General features: G+C 32.4%; 1 protein-coding gene across 14 annotated transcripts in view; it reads left to right on the forward strand.

Annotated features, from left to right (window-relative positions):
• Positions 1–19,958, forward strand: part of FRYL (FRY like transcription coactivator) — a 283,659-nt gene that overhangs the window by 40,329 nt on the left and 223,372 nt on the right. For 11 of the 14 annotated variants that reach the window (XM_074229478.1, XM_074229477.1, XM_074229484.1 and 8 more), the window contains 2 exons: positions 14,823–14,942; positions 17,256–18,841. The exons of 2 other annotated variants lie outside the window; for them this stretch is intronic. In XM_074229478.1, coding sequence (XP_074085579.1) covers positions 18,739–18,841 — 103 coding nt within the window. In that variant the 5' untranslated portion in view covers positions 14,823–14,942; positions 17,256–18,738. The remainder of the gene's footprint in view (positions 1–14,822; positions 14,943–17,255; positions 18,842–19,958) is intronic. One more of the 14 variants, XM_074229490.1, reaches the window with a different exon arrangement.

Raw genomic sequence — 19,958 nt, forward strand, 5'->3', positions numbered from 1 at the left:
TGTGATTAGTTGGTTTTTAATGTGTTTTGTTGACAAATTTAATTTTTATATTTTGCTTTGGGATCCTGAAAAAACACATTTATTTTCTTTATAAAACATTACAAAATTATGCATTTACTTTGGGTACAATATTTTTGTGCATTATATAGTTTATTGTATTACTTAAATATTTTTATAAAACAAATCTTAGGCTTAGGTCATTGGAATTATATAAGAAAAGGAATATATTACACTGAAAGTTAACATATTCTAACTTATGATACTTGTTTCATATAACTGTATACCTAAATTTACAAACCTTTTTTAAAATAATAAGAAGATAAGTAAATTTGTTAGTTACCTAATTCTTTCAGGGCTCTAGTCCATGTGTGTGGTTGTGTGTTTAGCTATTTAATTATCAATCTGTTTGCCTAAATTCCTAATTTACTCTCAGAGAATGACAACTACTTAGAAGAAAAAGAGCTCAATTTAAAAATTTATGTGCTGGCCTTTTGTGTATGCAAGTCACTTTTTAAAAAAGAGCAAGTGGAATGTGAAGTACTAAGCTTTGTGGTATGTTCTATATAGTCATTCATAGTGATCAGGCTGATTTGGAATGTTGTTTTGTAGCTGTTGGCAATCAGAATTCATTATTTTCCATCTAGATGATGATAATATGAATAAAAGCTGTTCTTAACACAGCAGACCATGTCAGTCAGAGTATTGCCCATGACAGTAAGTTCTTTCAAAAACTTGAGTAGGAGTAGAAATCAGGATAACTACTGTTGGGATATAGCCAGGGAGTCATTGTGTGACCAAAGTTGGAAGATCCCAACAGAAAAATTGTCAAACTCTGAATGGTCTTTAAGGTTTTGCAATGAAATTATTATCTTGATCAAACCTTTTGAGCACTCATTTGGGTGTCCAAGATATGATAGGACAAAATTCTTCTATTTCTTAATTTGAGGTGGGATTCTTGACTACATCTTAAAGATAGAGCAGGAATCCTTAACCTTAGGGGTCATGAACTTGAAAAAAAATTTTTTTGCTAGCAATATTTCAATATATATGTGGTTTCCTTTGTAATCTGTACAATTTATACAATATGGGAAGATTCTTATGCTTCTTTAGCCTGCCAAATGGGTTCATAACACAAAAGTGGTTGAGCCCCTGTCCTAAAGTCTTCAGGTTAGGGTGTGTGGACATCTTGAAAGTTCTGTGACTAATAACAGATTAATACTTATATTTATTTTACTAGGAAACTCAATTTTGGGGCCCTCCCTCTGTATAACAAAGTGGGTGGAGTGATCTTCAATACTGAAGGACTATTATTATCAAACTGGAACTAGGTTTCAACATAGTAAACTCCAGTTGGTTCCCTATGATCTGGAAACTCAAAAATGAAATTCTTTGATTGACTTCTGTTTTTTGTTTTAGCAAGCCAGTGGGGTTAAATGGCTTGTCCAAGGTCACACAGCTAGATAATTATTAAATGTCTTGAGGCTGCATTTGAACTCAGGTTCTGAGTCCAGGGCTAGTGCTCTACCCACTACCACCTAGTTGCTCCCTGATTGACTTTTTGTTTTTTTAGGTTTTTTGTAAGGCAAATGGGGGTTAAGTGGTTTGCCCAAGGCCACACAGCTAGGTAATTATTGTCTGAGGCCAGATTTGAACTCAGGTACTCCTGACTCCAGGGCCCATGCTCTGCCACCTAACCGCCCCCCTGATTGACTTTTAAAATTCTTCATAACATGGCTTCCTTAACCCTTATTCCCTAACATAAACTTTATGATCAGTGATCCTGCCCTCCTTCCTTTTCCTTGAGCAACAGTCCAACTTCTGACTCCATGAATCTTCACTGGCTGCCTCCATGCCTGGAATGCTCTGTCTTTTCATCACTGACTTCCTTCAAGTCTGAGCTAGTATCACCTTATTTAAAATAACTTTCCTGGTGACCTCCTTAATATTTTTTTCTTTTCCTCTGAGCTTATTTTCAGTTTATCCTGTGTATATTTCTTTCTTTCTTTCTCTTTCTTTCTATCAGGATGTCTGTCTATCTATCTAATCTTATTTGTCTCTAGTTGTTTATGTTGTCTCCCTGATCAGGAGAGTCTTTTATCTTTCTTGGTATTACCAGCACTTAGATAGTGCCTGGCACATGGGAGATAGTTAATAAATGCTTCTTAACTTGACTGGCAAAAAAAGTTTGCTACTGAGAGTAGTGTGTTTAGGTGATAGGTTTTTTTGTTTGTTTGTTTTAAACAATGGCTGTTAGTGCATTCACTATCTTTTATCATTGCTGAATGTTTAATTTTTTATGTGTCTACTATTGCCCCTCACTCATGCTATTTTATTAGCTTATATCATTATTATTAGGTATCCATTAAATTTTCATTAAAAGACCATCTCCTAAGTATAGTTCTATGTTTGGTATGAGGAGGCTATAATAGAAATAATATTACTTCTCTTCCAGCAGTTTACTACCTGCTATACTCTGAAGGGAGATCAGTAAACTTAATAGTACAAGCAAATATTTGTGACTTCTCACCATCACTTTCAGATCTGAAGCTAACTCTCCAGGTGTAACCTTGTTCTCATGATTTTTTAGGCTTTTGCTCAGTTGATTTTCTTCCCATCTCTTTAATTTCTTCTCTTCTTTTGTGTCCTTCCCTTCTACCTACAAGCATACTCAGATATCATGGTGTGAAAGACTGGGAAAGAAGATAAACCTATGTTAATTCTGAATTGAAAAAGGACCTTGGATCTTGTGGTTCAGTTTATATCTCTATAATAGTTCATTCAGAAATCATCTAGCCTCTACCTTAAAGATCTCTACTAATGGAATCCTTGAAATTTGCCAAATGAACTTCCTCCATTTTTGAACATCTCTGATTGAGAATTTTAAACTCTTTGCACTGGGACTTTAATGTGGGATCAATTAATGTAAGATTTTATTCAGATTTATCTCCTGTTGTCCCTTTGTAACATAGAGATAATTCTTTTTCTCCAAGTGCTTTTGGCAGTCTACTTTTGCCAAGCTTGTCATATGCTGCCAAATGGTAGACTACTTTTGAGGCACATGTCAGATTCTTCCTGCACAAAACTATCAGACTAATTCAATTTATAATAAACAGTGACCTCAGAGGCCTCAAAGAAAAATGTTAAATGGACCCAGGTCCAACAGCAAGAATTCTTGAAAGAGTTAAAGAGAAAGGTGAGTGAATGGTAAAGGAAAATTTGGAAAAAGAAATATGATACAAGAAAATCAGCTCAGTAAAAGAGGCATAAAACTACTGAAGAAATTAATACCTTTAAAAACAGATTTGTTCAAATTGTTTAAAAAAGGCAAAAAAAACTCACTGAAGCAAAAAAACCTTAAAAAGCAAAATAGGTCAACTAGAAAAGGAGACAAAAGAAGTCAATGAAGGAAAAAACAGAAATGGTCAAATGGAAAACAAGGTACAAAATCTCAGTGGAGAAAATTAATTCTTTAAAAATTAGAATTAGGGGTGGCTAGGTGGTACAGTGGATAGAGCACCAGCCCTAGAGTCAGGAGTACCTGAGTTCAAATTCCACCTCAGACACTTAATTACCTAGCTGTGTGGCCTTGGGCAAGACACTTAACCCCATTGCCTTGCAAAAACTAAAAAAAAAACAAAAACAAACCCATATAAAAATTAGAATTAATTGAGTATTAACTAGTCTTTCCTGCCATTTGCATTTTTCCTATCTATTTCTTCATCATTGAAATTTATGTTAAAAGTTGGGCTCAGTGCAACTAGAGGGTGGGGAAACACTTTCCCAAGCTTTAGAATTTTTCATGCTACTGTTTTCAGAGCTAGTTCGGGGGGGGGGGGGGGGCCTGCAGGTTTTTGGTGCTTTAAAGGTGATGTGACCCTGGGAGAAGTTTGGTTCCTTCTGTCTTGGTTTGCATTGTAGTCTTTACCTAAAAAGGGCCTCTAGTCATCTGCAACCAACCATAGCAGTCTCTTAGCCTTGAAACTGAGACCAGGGTCCCCCCACTCCCTTATGACACTGTGCTCTTCTCTATCCTGGAACTGCAACTCAAAACGTTGTATGGGCAGTAGTAAAGTGCCAGCAAAGGATGCCCAGCAATTTCCTACTGACCAATTGTTCAACCTCCTTGCTGTCTCTGGATAGCTCCTGAAGCTGCTGCTGTTCAGTGTGCGGGGACTCTAGATAGCCTTCCACTTTGGTGTCACAAATTTCTGTCAAATTCCTAGTTTTTCTCTCACCCTGTGCTTCTGAAGGCTCTGCCACTACAAAAATTTGGCTTGAGATATTATTTCAAAATTATTGGGAGGAGAATGTTGAGAGTTCAGTTGGGTTGCCTATAATCTGCCATCTTTAGTGTCAGACTTTTAAGATAGTCTTCAAGCTCCCATTTTGTTCTAAATATTTTTTTAAAAATCAACAAGCAATAGCCTTAAACAGTTTTTTTTTTCAAAATAGGGATTGTAATATTGGGCTTCAAAAAAGGAATTTTGTTTCACTGTAATTTATTGAAATATAGATCAAGCCTTTGAGTGTATTTTAGATAACCATTTTGTGCATATTATGAACTTGATGCTACCTTATGGTCTCACATATTCTGTTAGGGAAGGTACTACATTTATAGGTTTTTAAATTGGAAAAACCTATGTAGATGATTGTTTAGTTCAACTCTTTCATTTTGCAGAGAGGAAACTAAATTCTAGTTTTTTTCCCTAAAAGTTCATAAAAATGGATGATAAAATTTGATCTTAGGTCTTTTGATTTCTAACCAGCATATATTTTTATTTAGTGATAACTCCCATTTGAAATTGAAAGTCTTTTTATTTATAAAAATTAAAAACTATACTTTTTCAGTCAAGTATTCTGACTAGAATAGTTCATCCAAAAATAAAAGTATGGATAGACAAATTCCTTAGGTATTCATCTCAATTGTGTTTTCAAGAAAACAGAACTTTCTAAGATTAAAAAAAAGAAGGAAAATGGCTAACTCCAGGAATCTTTATCATTCTTTCATACAAAGTTTTTACTGCCTTATTAATTACTGAAGAGCTAGACATCCAGTTTTTGGATTATTTAGACATCTTGCTGTTACTTCTTTCTCCTGGCCTGTGTTTTGCTTATTTTTGTGGCTTTTTTGGCCACATTCCCAGAAAACAATTACTAAAAGGTCTTGGTCAAATTCATTTACTTTTTGATTTTTATTTGTTACCTTAGAACAATTATATTCAGAATTATTTTCCACATTTTTTCTGGACCAGAAAGCAAGAATTCTTCTATTTGTCATTCATTCCTACTTTATTCAAAGCATCTCTTTCTGTTATTTTTTAGATTTTCAAATAATATATATGATTTCTATTAATTTGTACATTAATACCTCATCCCTTCATCTTAAGCATGACAAAATATTGTGACCCAGTTCAAACACTAGGGCTCTTGGACTCTCTACCTTGCTACCAGTCCTATTGAATGTGGATTTAAAAAAAAAAAAGAGCTAGGCATTTATATACATAATTAAAATGGCCTGGGGAAAAAATTGTTTGAAATTTGGATTTTAATGTAGTTTTTGGCTTTCATTTGAAAATAGATATGTCTGTTTTAAACAAAATAGTAAAATACTACTATAAGGCAGGACTCTGGAGAAGGAAATTGGGGAGCTATTTGATTCCTTGAAGATTATATAATTCTTCCATTAATTTCTTAGCTTAAAAGAAATCTAAGCAAATATGGCTTCCTTTTAACCTGTCTCTGGAACTTAAAAATTTGGTATTTAGGCTTTAAGGGACTTCATTGGGATAGAAATTTTATATAATACTGGCTGACATGTTACACATACTGTGCTTTAAGGTGTTTACACAGCCCTTTCTCATTTAATCCTCTTAACAGCTCTATGTAAGTGCCATTACAGTTATTTCTGTTTCATTGATGAGGAAAATGAGTTTAGGAATCTAAGCATAGATGTCTGTAGACTACATGCCTGGGAAGTTTCTCTTCAGAACTTTGGAATTGATTGTGAGACACAGTAGATGCTGGCACAGAATTGCCCAGCATGGTAGATCCTCATCAGAGAAGTTTGCTGTAATCTATAAGCAAAGCAGAATTGAAGTAGATCAAATAAATGGATGACGCACAAATGTAGATAATCCATTCCAAGTATTCACATGGACTATTGGCCTTACCTGTGGTAGAGGATTCATAAGTTCATAATGGTCTGATCAGCCACAGTTGGTTATACTGTACTTGACTCTAACATAGTGATGGCATCTTGAAGGACAACTGTGACCACATTGTTTTTGGTAATAATAGTAAATAAATTTTAGAGTACATAAAACATCAGCAAAGTAAACAATTAGAGAAATATAGTTATTGTCAATCAGCTTAAAATTGAGATCAGCCTGAATAATTGAGAATTGATTCTGGGCCAGCTAGGTGGTGTAGTGGATAGAGCACTGGCCCTGGACTTAAGAGGACCTGAATTCAAATTCAGCCTCAGACACTTAATAATTACCTAGCTGTGTGATCTTGGGCAAGTAACTTAATCCCATTGCCTTAAATAAATATAACTTTTTTTAAAATGAGAAAAGAGAATTGACACAGATACTTTTGGGTCAGCCAGGACAAAAGCATCATTTTGAATAAAATTATATTTAATTCACCAGATAATTATTAATTTCTTACTTTGTACAATTACACTACTTATTGGTGGGGATATGAAACAAAACTAGTTCTTGCTTACAAGAAATTTCTGTCACACATGAGAATACATTAAGTAAACACCTAAGAAATAGAAGATAATTTGAGAATGAAGGATGGAGAGATCCCAGGCTTCATGTTAGGGGAGTGACATGGTCTGACCTCTGCTTATGAAAAATGATTTTGGTATTATTATGGAAGATGGGAAGAGATTGGAAGCAGGGAGACCAATTAGGAGACTGATTCAGTAATGAATTAGGTATATGGAGACCAAACTAGGGTTGGGTAGCTTTATGGTTGAAGAGAAGGTAAGATATGGCAACTGGCTGTACTTGAACTCTGTCTCATGGAATATGCTTTCTTAATATTTTTAAAATAAGAAGCTGATTTACTAGGTTTATGAACCTAAATCAGTACTGTGTGTATGTATTTGGGGAGGGTGGTGCTGAGAAAAGAGGCTGGCTAGGTAGGCAGAGAGCACAGAAATAAACTTAGCAATTTTGCATATCAGTCAAGTACATTTATTATATAATTCTTTATAGACCCCACTCCTTTTTTCTTGCTCTATTGTAATATTAAAGAAGCCTAAGGTAATTTTTTTTATAGTTTCAGACATAACCCTTTACCCCCTACCCCCACCCCTTACCTTGAACTGAGAAAACAGCCTTTTTTACTTTTTGACTTTACTTGGGAAGATCTCATCCAATTTTCTAGTTTATTTATGTTAACTCTTTGACTAAAAATAAACTTATATTTCTCAGAAATATCTTAGGGCTAATTCATACATTTCAAATAGAAGCTGAGGATGAGGGGAGTGAGATTTTTTAAATATTCTACAGGGATATACATATCCTTGAATAGGTGTTTTTTCTTTTTTTTTTAACTAAACTAAATGGTGTTAATCAAGTCTCTGTAGTGCTTTCTTGCTCTGATTTCTCTGATTCTAGAGCTAAAAAGTGTTTATGTGCTGAATTTGGCTTATTTAGTACTTGTACATAATAAAATCACTTTTCAGCTATTCATGTGGGCACACAGAGGAATAATTGTAGGTGTTAAATGCACTGCATAAATAATAAGATTGTTTTTGAGAGTTGATATGATGTACTGAAGCTGTGTAAGGAAGAATGCCCCCCCACTTTTGCCCAGTTATGTAGGTCTGGCTGACACACACAATTGAGAACTTATTAATACTTCAGTTGGGTTTTTTTTGCTTTTGAGTTGGACTTAAAAAAATAATTTTGACTTATTTTTATTGAAAATATAAATTTTTCTTTGAATTGTAATTTTTCTATACACAGTAGTGAATACCTCAAATGATGTAATTTACATCCATATCTCTTGATATTTCTACTTATTTATTTTTAAAATATTTTTAATATTTCTACTTATTTATATTTGTTTTTCTATCTAAACACTTTCTTTTATAAATTTTGTTTTATTATGAACTCAATAAATATGAAAAATTTAATATATATAAAAAGAAATTAACAATTGTATATGAAACCATGGGGTAGCTAAGTGATGCAGCAGATAGAATGTTGAATAGAGAATGAGTAAGACTTATCTCCCAGAATACAAATCTGGCCTGAGATAGTTAATATCTGTGTGAACCTGGTCAAGTTATTCAACTGTGTTTGCCTCAGTTTCCTCATCTATATAAACTGGAGAAAGAATTGGCAAACCACTCTAGTATCTTTTTCAAGAAAACCTCAAATGGGCTTTGGAAGAATTGGAAAATGAAGTATAATTACATAACGTGAAACCACGTATCTTTATTATGTATAAGTTTTACCCTGCCCTGCTTGTTTCATTTTGAATTTCCTTCAGCTTTTTTTATTTTAATAAATGTTTCATCGACATTCTTTTAAGTATAGTTAAACCTAATAAATTCCTACATTACCCATTTCTGAAAATATATGTCTCAGTCTGCACTTCTAGTCCATTGTCTTTTGGCTTCGAGGTATAGGAAACCTGCATCAGTCTTCTCAAGTCATGACAGCTTTTAATCAGAGCTCTGAAACTATCAAAAATGTTTAGCTTTACATTGTTATCATAGTATTAGTTATTCTGCTTCTCTTTATTTAACAATGGGGTTCTTCATTTCTCTGAATGTAATTTTTTTATTGTTAATAGTATTCCATTACCTTTATAAAGCAATTTATTCAACCATTCCTCAGTTGATTGGCAATTATTTTGGATCTAGTTTTTTGATATAATAAAAAGGACATCTATAAATAGTTTTGTACATGTAGATCCTTTCCTTCTAACTTTAATTACTTTGAGATATATATGCCTCGTAGGGTATCATTTCAGAGGATGCACACTGTTCAGGGATTTTATTTTTTTGGATATTGTTCTCAATTGCTTTTTAAAATGGTTAAATTCATTCACAGTTCAGCCAGCAATATATTATTTCTTGAACTAGAACTTCAAAAAAATTCATTTTTAGTTATTTAGAGCAGTTTTTGATTGTTGTTGTTGTTGGTGATGATGATGATGATGATGATGATGCCTCTGAGATTTTCCTGTTCATAATTCTTTTACAATTGGGGAATGGGTCTGGTGCTTTTATTCAATTCAATATATATTTTATATATCAAACTTTATAACTGAAACATTTACTACAAAGCTTTTTCCAAACTAATTGTTTTTTCCTAATCATAATTGAATTTTATCCAAGCTTTTTTTTTTTTTTAAATAATCATCCCAGTGCAGCTTAGGTAAGTGCAGTGGATAGGGCATCAGTCCTGGAGTCAGGAGTACCTGAGTTCAAATCAGGCCTCAAGACACTTAATAATTACCTAGCCCTGTGGCCTTGGGCAAACTACTTTAACCCCATTGCTTTGCAAAAAAAATAAAATTAAAAAAACAATCATCACAGTTCATTTTATTTTTATAATCTTTTTGATCTCCTTATGTAGCCCTAGTTGTAGAAGGTATCTATCCTTTCTCTGATTTATGATAAAACTTTTTTTTAACCTAAGAAATGTATCCTTTGAAACTTGCTGTAATGTATAATTTGAGATAATGGTAGAAATCTAATTTCTTTGAGATTGTTTTTCAATATTCCAGCAGTTTTCCTTTTCCTCTGTATTTGATGTCCTGGGGTTTATCAAACTTTAAACTCTTATTTTGATCAGCCCTGGTTCTCTAGTACCTAATTTTTTGCCTCAGTTTCCTCATATAAACAATAAATTGGAGAAAAAAAATTGTCAAACCACACCTAGTAACTAGTATCAGCTTTTTATTTTTAATGCAGATGCCAAATAATTTTTATGAATGTTGCTATGTTTTATAGTTTAATATCTGATTCCGCTAATATCTGAGTCCTCATTTTTAATTATTTCTATTAAGATTCTTGATCTGTTATACTTCTAAATAAATTTTTTAAATTATTTAGTTCTGGAAAAGTCTTTTAATGTGGCATTGAATGTAGACATAATTTCTTTTTCACTTGTCAGTGATTCAGAAATAAAATAGATATTCCTAAGTCTGCAGCTGAACACACAAGAAACCTCCAGACACATTTGCCCATCTCCCTTCTAAGAATTCCATCATCATAGTTTCTCAGAAGCACTATAACACCTAACATATTATATAAAGGACATTCAGGAAAAAGTTCTAAGGGCTAGGCAGCCCAAGCCAAAGCAGTAAATCTTTTTTTGTTTGTTTGTTTTTGTTTTTGCAAGGCAGATGGCTTGCCCAAGGCCACATGGCTAGGTAATTATTAAGTGTCTGAGACTGGATTTGAACCCAGGTACTCGACTCCAGAGCTGGTGCTTTATCCACTGCGCCACCTAGCCGCCCCACAGTAAATCTTTTTCTATAGAATCACATTTTGTTGTTCTATGTGGTTAATGTTGACTTACACTTAACTGTGCTGATATGGAAAAACTTTATGTCAATTGTAATAAGTATATAAAAAGAATCTTTGTGGTTCCCTTCAAGTTGTCTTATATTTGAATACTTTTTTTTATTTATTCTGTATTCTTAACATATATTACATTACCGAAATTAGACAAATTCTAACCGACAAGTAGCTCTCATTCAAGTGGGGAAACAAGAATATAAATATAGATGTAGATGTAGATATGGATAGATACAGAGATAGAGATATATGTAATGTATGTTAAGGATAAATTTGGGGTGGCTAGGTGGCACAGTGAATAGAGCACTTGCCCTGGAGTCAAAAGGACCCGAGTTCAAATGTGGCCTCAGACACATAATTACCTAGCTATATGACTCTGGGTAAGTCACTTAACCCCATTGCCATGCATGCATGCATGCAAAAAAAAAAAGAATAAATGTAAAGTACTTGACAAATGCATATTGGACAACAAATTTTACAGCTTGCTTATTAAAAACTATCTGATAAGGTTATTTAAACTTTCTATTCTCAGTATTTCATATTTTGTAAATATTTATACATTTCATTTGTTTGCCTATGATTAGGCACACTAGTTCCTGCTAATTATTCTTTATTTTCCTTTTCATATGTTGTAAATTCTTCTAAGTTTTAAAATTTTTATTTTATTTTCCTCTCCTTTGAAAAAATAAAAAAAACTGGTTGTTCTAACATCTCATTTTCATTCTATGAGAATCTTTATGCTTTAGATGTATTTCTTGTGAATAGATTTTGTATTTTAATTCATTGTCTTTTTTATAAGTGTATTTATAATATTTTCATTCAAGGATATGATTTCTTCAATTATTTCCTCTATCCCTCTTTGCAAAGAAAAAGGTGGCAAAAGAGAAGGAATGTATTTAGTGCCAGTAATCTGTAATAGAAATGGTTTGATCCCACTCTTCTTCTACTCTTTTTTTTTTTTACCTAGCCCAGAACGTTTTCACTGATTCTGATATTTTATTTCTCTTTTTAAACTCACCCTTGTCACATATTCTGGAGTTTGTTGTGCTTGTAACTTTCCCCTCTGCCACTCTGTACTCCCTCTTAATTACCACTTTCTCCCCTTTCCCCTTTCCTCTTTCTGCCCTGGCTTTTTTTTTTCTTTGGGATTTAATGAATTTTTATATCTAACTCTCCCCACTTCATCCCAAGTTTTTTTTGATACTTTTTTTGGTCAACCCAGGTATGAAAAATAAACCCAAGGTTTCTTAGATTCTCATTCTCCCCATGCTTTTCACCTTTTTCTTTCCATTTTTCCCCCTCTCTTAAATAACCTACATATTTAGCCACTGTCTTTTTCTTAGTTATCTTGAGTCTAAAAGACATCAGGATCTAAAGGAACTTGTCTGTTTTTCCCCTATTATAATGCAATTACTTAATATTATTAGCCTTTTCCAGTTGCTAATAATTATTTTTCTAGTTTTCTCTTGAATGTTTGCATTTCACAATTTTCATTCGACTCTAATTTTTATCAGAAATACTTAGAAGACTTGTAATAAAGGGATTTTACTCAGTTTTGAAAAGCAAGTTTATTATTTTGAACTTTTATCTTTTTTGCCTTTTGGAATATTTGGCTACTCTAATGTTGCTTGGCTTCTTGATATCTGTAGTATAGGCTTGGGGCAGATAGTTTTTCACAGTGGTTAGAGCACTAGACCTGAGGTCCAAAGACTTCATCTTTGGAGTTCAGATTTAGTTCACATCTTGCTTAATAATAGCTATGTGACCTGGGCAAGTCACTTAACCCTGTCTACCTCGCTTCCTTATCTGTAAAATCACTATAGTAGCTTTGCCAAGAAAATCCTAAATGGAGTCATGAAAGATAATATATAACTTAAAAACAACTGAGCAACAACAGCAAAATCTGGTGTGATCTTAACATAAATCTTTGTTATTTGATCTCTTCTAACATTTTTTCTTTGAAATAAAATTAAATCTGGATTTTGGCTATGCTATTTCTATAAGTTTTAAATTTAGGATTACTTTTAGGAAGATTTTTTTTCACTTCATCTTTTAGTTCTAATAGATCTGGACCATTTTCTTTTATATTTTATTGAAATGTGGTCCAAGTTTTTCGTCAAGATTTTCAGGAAATCTAATGAGTCTTAAATTATATCTCTCCTTCCTTGTTTTTCAGGTAATTTTTTGATGGCAGATGACTTATATGGTCTTTAAAATTTTTTTCTCTTTATTTTTTCTGTTATATATAAAAAAATTAACATTTATTTATTTTTTTAGTTGTTTTGTTTTTGTTTTTTTTTGCAGGGCAATGGGGTTAAGTGACTTGCCCATGGCCACACAGCTAGGTAATTATCAAGTGTCTGAGGCTAGATTTGAACTCAGGTATTCCTGACTACAGGGCCAGTGCTCTATCCATTGTGCTACCTAGCCGCCCCTAACATTTATTTTTTGAAATTTTGAATTTCAGATTCTTTTCCTCCCTGTACCCTTCCCTTCTTCAAGATGTAAGTAGTTTTATGGATCATACACATGAAATCTTGCAAAACCTATTTCCATATTAGCCATGTTGCAAAAGAAAAAATTTCCCTCCCCCCAAAATCTAAAGAAAAATAAAGTGAAAGAAGTATGATTTTCCATATTCAGACTTCATCAATTCTTTTTCAGGAGGTAGATAACATTTTTTCATTTTAAGTTATTTGGAATTATCTTGGATCAGAATAGTTATGCCATCTAAACATTGCTGCTTTTTTGTACAATATTCTCCTGGCTGTTTCTTTCATTTTACTTTAGTTCATGTAAGTCTAACCAGGTTTTTTTGAAACCATGCTTCTTGTCATTTCTTATAGTACAATAGCATTACATTACAACCAAATACCACAACTTGTTTAGTCATTTTCTAATTGATGGGCATCCTCTCAATTTCCAGTTATTTGCTACTACCAAAAAAAAAGCTTGCTATAAATAATTTTGTATGTATGGGTTCTTTTCCTGTTTCTTCGATCTCTTTGGATTACAGATATGATAGTGGTTTTGCTGGATCAAAGGGTATGCAAAGTTTTATAGCCTTTATTTTCCTTTTCTGTCATATTAGTCAATGTGATAGGTATGAGATGGCACCTAGGAGTTGTCTTAATTTTCTCTAATCTGTAGAGATTTAGAGCATTTTTAATATGTTTGTAGAGCAGCTTATATAGTCTAATTTTTCAGTCTTTGGACTTTGTCTCATGGCACAATCAAATTCTTGTTTGCCCCATTCACAGATAGATAATTATTAAGTTCTGAGGCTGGATTTAAATTCAGGTCCTCCTGACTCCAAAGCTGGTGCTCTGTCCACTGTGCCACCTAGTAAGTGTACTATGATTCTGTTAAACTTTTTTGGTATTTTAAACTTTTCTGGATGTCAATAGTATTTTCCATCACAATTTTAAAATTGTTTCTGATTTTTGTAAAGGATAAAAATCATTCAGTGAAACTGACCAATTAGCTGAATTTGACAATATATTGAATTATATATCCATTCTCTTCCACCTCTTCAAAGAATAAATGAAGGTTTGCTTTATATCTCATTTCCATGTTAGTTATAAATCTTTAAAATGACAGAATTAATTTCTTTTGTTTTCTCTTTTTATTTAAATTCTAATAATTATTGTATATGTCATTTTTCTTTTTCTACCTGCTTCATTTGGGATCCAGTAATTTGAGTCTTTCCATGCTTTTCTGAACTCATTTTGATTATTTCTTAGAGTAATATGCAATACTACATTGAACTTGTTTAACCATGTTTCTAGTCAATGGGTATTTACTTGATGGTTCTTTTGCTGCTACAGAAGTATCACTCCGAATAATTTGTGATCTTTTTATCTAGGAGTTTTATATTTCTTTGACTTCATTGGGTTAAAGATAGAATCTCTGAGTTGAAAGTTAAGGACTCTCTCTCATATTTCTATTAATATCTTATTTTAAAATCCCTTCATTTCTACATATATTCCTTCTTTATTCCTTATCAAGAGAGCCATCCTTTGTAATAAAAAATAAATTAAAAAGTGATTCAGTAAAATTATCTAACAACTCAGGAATCTGAAAGCACTTAGTATTTCATACTGGTACTGTCCCCTCCCCCCCCAAGATAGGAATATCTCCTTGGACCATGCTTCATCGTTCTCATATTTAGCTGTTTAGTTGTTATTGTTTATAGATATATTGTTATTGTCATTTTATATGATGTTTTCATGATAAATTTATAAGTGGTATCCTTCTTTTTATATTTTAGAAATAAAGCCATTTATTTGAATCTTGGATTATTGTTAATTCAACTAATCTGCCCAAGATTGACACAATCAAGGTAGATGAACCAAGTTATCATCAAGAGATCATTTTCTTGGGTGATACGGTAAGCCTATTATAGAAACTCTAAAGGCACCACATGAATTATGGAACCTAAAATATTTTTAAAAGATTATATTTCAATTATTTATTTTTTGATTACTTCTTTGAATTAGATCTACTAAATATTAAATAAGCATTTATCGTGTGCTTATTTTGTGCAAAGAAAGACTAAAAAAAAGGGAAAAAAACCCTTTTCCTCAAAAGAGTTTGCAATCTATGTGGTTTTTATATTCTTTTCAAAGAATAATAATTTTACAATGATGCTGGATAAGATTTATATAAATTTTGTAAAATACTTTCCTTAGAACAATTCTTTGAAATTTTTAAAGTCTAATCTTCTCTGTTTTCTACATGAGGAAACAGTCTTGAGATTGGTTAATGAATGACTTGTTGTCACAGTTATAAATATTATAGGTAGGACTTGAACTTAGGTCTTCTGACATCAAGTTCAGTGATATACTATGATTTTTCTTTTAGTATAAAACATTTTTATTTACTTTTTAACTTTCATTTAAAAAACTTTGGAGGTTCAAATTCTCTTTCCCTCTTCCACTCTTCTCCCATCCTTTGAGAAAGTAAGCAATATGATACCACTTATTCATGTGAGATCATGAAAAACATATTTCCATTTTAGCCACATTGCCAAAAAAGCAATAAAAACAAAGCAATCCAATTAAAAAGTAAAAAACATAAAGCAAGTCAAGAATAGTATGCTTTAATCTGCATTCAGAAATCATCAGAGATGAATAGCATTTGTCATTATAAGCAGGGGCTGGAGATCATCTTCTGGCTGACCTCTGTCCTTCGATGCTGCTGCTGCTGCTGCTGCCACTGCTGCTCCTCTTAGCATCAGGTTAAGCAGCTTGAGCCTTTGGGCTTTGACCAGGGCGTCAAAGGGAAGAAGATAGATGTCAATTATGTTGCAGGCCTGGAGTCTGTGCAGCCCTGTTGTCCCAGTGTTGTCCAGTGCTAGTGGTGCTGCTGCTGTTGCTGCTGAATAAGGCAGTTAAGGAAATGGAGTTTTTACCTTGTTTGGGTTTTTGGTGCCCTGAAATTACTTCATCTCTTCTTGTGCATACCTATGTTGGAGAGGTTTGAAAAGCTGTAAGGCTTGCAGAAAAGTAGATCTTTATCTTATTAGACATGTGACCCAGAAGTTCCCAGAAAAAAAGGTGTTTATGTATGGATCCAATTTTTCTTTCTATAGACTCATAGTGGAAATATGATTTTTGTTAGTGGTAGAAAGAGACAGATCTGTTTTTCCTGCTATGCTTGGTACCTAGTTGATTGCTCAACATTTATTTCTAAAACTAAGAAATGAAGGGTATCATTTAAGTCCTGAATTAAAGTAGGAAACATGCTAAAGGAATAACGTGACACTTACTTTGTCTTTCTAAGTTTTTGTTTGGTAGGCTAGCACATTTAGTTTTTATGGCCGTGAATTCACTCATTTAACCAGTTCTCTGGTAGGAAAAAAATATATAGTCATAGGAGAAATAAAGGGAAATGTCCCATGAGATATAAATGGATTTAACAAATATAAACAAGCTTACTAAAATTAATTTTTTTCATCATTTACTTTATTTCCTTCCTAATGCTTCCCCCCCCCCTTCAAAAAATATTGAGGTGGTAGTGGCTATGAACTAGTGAAGAGATTAGCAAAGAGGTACATGGAATAGAATGGAATGGAAATAGGAAAAGACCAAAAATATTATTCAGATGAAGTAGATGCATTAAGCTCAGATATCTAGGACCTTTGCATCCCCAAAGCACTGAAGAATTTGATATACAATCCTTTCAGTTGTGTTTGACTCTTCAGGATCCCATTTGGACTTTTTTTGGCAGAGATATTGGAGTGATTTACAGTTTTCTTCTCAAATTCACTTTATAGATGAGGAAACTGAGACAAGCAGAGTTAAGCAAATTGATTAGTGTCACACAATGAGGATGAATTTGAATTTAGATCTTACTGTCTCCAGGCCCAGTGCTTCAGGCCACAGGCTCCACTGTGTCCACCACCTATCCACCTAAGGAATTAGTCCAGATTTAAAAAAAAAAAGGTTTTCTGGCTTGTTTTGAAAAATTACTCTAGAAAGAAAACTACATAGGCTTCAAAAAAAGAAAAATAATTAGTTTAGTAAAAATATATATATTAAGGAATGATTCTGGAAAATACAAAACTAGCCTCACTTTGCTAGATCTCTCTGCAGTCTTTAATAATGTTAATCACCCTCTCTACCTTTAGTGAAATAAATGACAGTATATTAAATACTGAATGCCTATAGATCTTTCTTAGTACTAGTTTTTGTGTTTCTAGGTCTAAACATTTATAGGAAAGAAAGGAGGTATAGTAGGAGGCACAGCATCTTAAACATGGTAGGTATTTATTCCCTTTACTAATATTAAAAAAATATTTTTTATTCTCTGTCCCACTTTGACTTGAGTACTATGATGATCCAGGAAAACTTTGAAGTGGTTCTTATTTTCAAGAGGTTTCCAGTGTATTTGGAAAGAAAAAAATTGAAATTTAGAGAACAATGAAATACAGAATTTGGTTAAATGGTTCATTATTTGTTTGCCTTGATTGAGAAGATCATATCTGCTTTAGGGATTTGATAACTTTTTTATGCTTGTCAAACCTACCCTTTTCTGTACTTTGCATGTAATAAGAATTCAAAAAGTACTTGTTTAATGAATGGAATTAATAGAGTTGAAAGTTAGAAAAACTGAAATTTTTTTATTACTTTTTGTGGTGATGGGGAATGCTAGTTGTCATTAACTTTCCATTTTCATTGACCTCTAACTATTTTATATTTTAATACACTTTTTTATATAATATTCAGTGTTTTGTAGTTATTTTTGTCATTCTAGTTCCAGCACATATTTATTTATATTTTATTATTGAAACTCAAATATTGAATATAATTTAACAATTTTCAGTATGTTAAAAACACTTACTTAACTTTTTGATTAAATAATAAAATCCAGTTTGCACTTCTTATATCCTTGTTTCTTTATTTGTTGGCTCATTAGCACTCACACCCAAGGGCAGGTTAGAGAGAAATGGAAAAGAAATTAATCAATTTTATATTTTAATTTCAGATTTGTATATTGTTTTTATACACCCTGAATTTTTGTTGAAACATTTTACTAGATGATTTTGGAGGAATAGAATAAATTTTTTGTTTATATTTCATACAGTGCTCAGTTGCTTTAAAATAGTTATTTTCTGGTGTTTGCAACAGATCTGAGATCTGTTGTGAACTTTCTTAATGATAAGCATTATCTTTTGACTAGGTATTCTAGCTGTATGCTAAATATACAACCTAGATCAAAGTAAATTTTCATTTCTTAAGCATTTCACAAAAATCTAGTTAATGGTAAGTTTAAATTATACTTATGCTAAAAATATTATAGTCTTTGCATTCTTGTTAATCATGCCCCTTTTGTACATTTGTAATTAACTTTGGGTCCTTTTCCTGTTTGATTTTGTTATCAGTTTTGTGCAGTAAAATGTCTTGAAAAATCAGCTTCAAGACAGCTGGCTCTTGATCTCCTGGAACTTATTGTTAAGTTCACATGACTTTCTTTGTTCCATTAATACAAACAGTGCACCTTAATTTGTCAGTAGTAAAGTTTGTGCCAATATCTGTTTTTTTCAGTGCAGAAAGCTATTAATAATTCTGTACAAGAATCCCTTGATAGATTTTTTTTAGAAAGGGTGTACCTACTGCCCTTCCTGGAGTTGTGGTTTTGGATACTGGTGATAATTTTCAGGAAAACTCCCCACTTTACTGAAGATGAGACGTCTTAACCTGCTTTCTTTAAGAAAGATTGCACATGAAGAAGATGCCTTCAGTTTTCTTCTTCCTAATTTTGACAAGCATAAACATCATCAACTAGGTAAAGTAAAAATATATTAAGTATTTAGTTTTTCCTCGATATTTAGGGTTTTTGATTATGCTGAACTGAAGATCCAAATTTTTTATTCTGGAGGTAATTACATTTTTAAAGAAAACAGTGCTACAATGTGCTAACATGTATTCTTAAGAATTTGGCTTTGGCTTAAGAAAAATTTGGATCTGAATCTTGGAGAGTATTGAAATTCAAAGTCAGTGAGGTTACTGTTTAATGAGTGTTATGGAAAATTTTATGAAGATGAAAGAATATAATCTCAGTTTTTCAATATACTTAATTTAGTTCACAGAAATAAAAAAATTACATAAATTAATAGAAACACTTCTGAATCATTTGAAATTTTGTTTATACGGAAATATACTAACTTTTCTCATTCTGAACAGGTATAAAATCAATTATTTTTGGATTTATTTATGGCAGATATCTGTTATATTTTAGTGATGTATCAATACATAAACTAGGGAAACTTTTTATCCAGTAAAATTTTAAGAGAAGTTACTGTTTATGCCCAAGGAAAGATACTTTCTTTTAAACTGAATTGGAGGTTATTATTCTTACCAGGCATTTTAGTTTTACCCACTCCCTTAAGACTAGAACTTAAAATGTTATTAGGAATTACACTTTGAAATAATTTGAATAAGGAAAGTTGAGTCCAGGGTGCTGATCTTTGTAAAGTGCTTTGCAAACTTTGAGGCTCTGGAGAATTGCTAGCTGCTGCTGCTGTTATTATTGTTATCATAATCACCAAAATACTAGGTTTACTACCAGAAGATCCTTGCTTTTTTATATGCCTCTCAGTGAAATAAGCCTTACATTTTTATTTATATGTGAAATCCATTGTTACCAGTTTCCTTTTGAAGATGTTTATGTTAATGATGATTTAGTTTTACTTAAATATATTTAACTTTCTTCCTTGTTCCAAGTCCATTTGTATTGTCATTTCTGATATTTAGGATCTATTTAGCCTAAACCTATTATACGCCCTTACTTATTTGACCTCCATGGTTGAATCTGGAAGTATAGTTATATCTGATTTTGGAATTTTTATGGGATCTACTTATTAATATATTTTTTAGTTTTTAAATTTTTGTAGTTTCCAAAT

The sequence above is a fragment of the Macrotis lagotis genome, chromosome 3 (genome assembly GCF_037893015.1).
Source record: "Macrotis lagotis isolate mMagLag1 chromosome 3, bilby.v1.9.chrom.fasta, whole genome shotgun sequence".
NCBI classification, from domain to species: domain Eukaryota; kingdom Metazoa; phylum Chordata; class Mammalia; order Peramelemorphia; family Peramelidae; genus Macrotis; species Macrotis lagotis.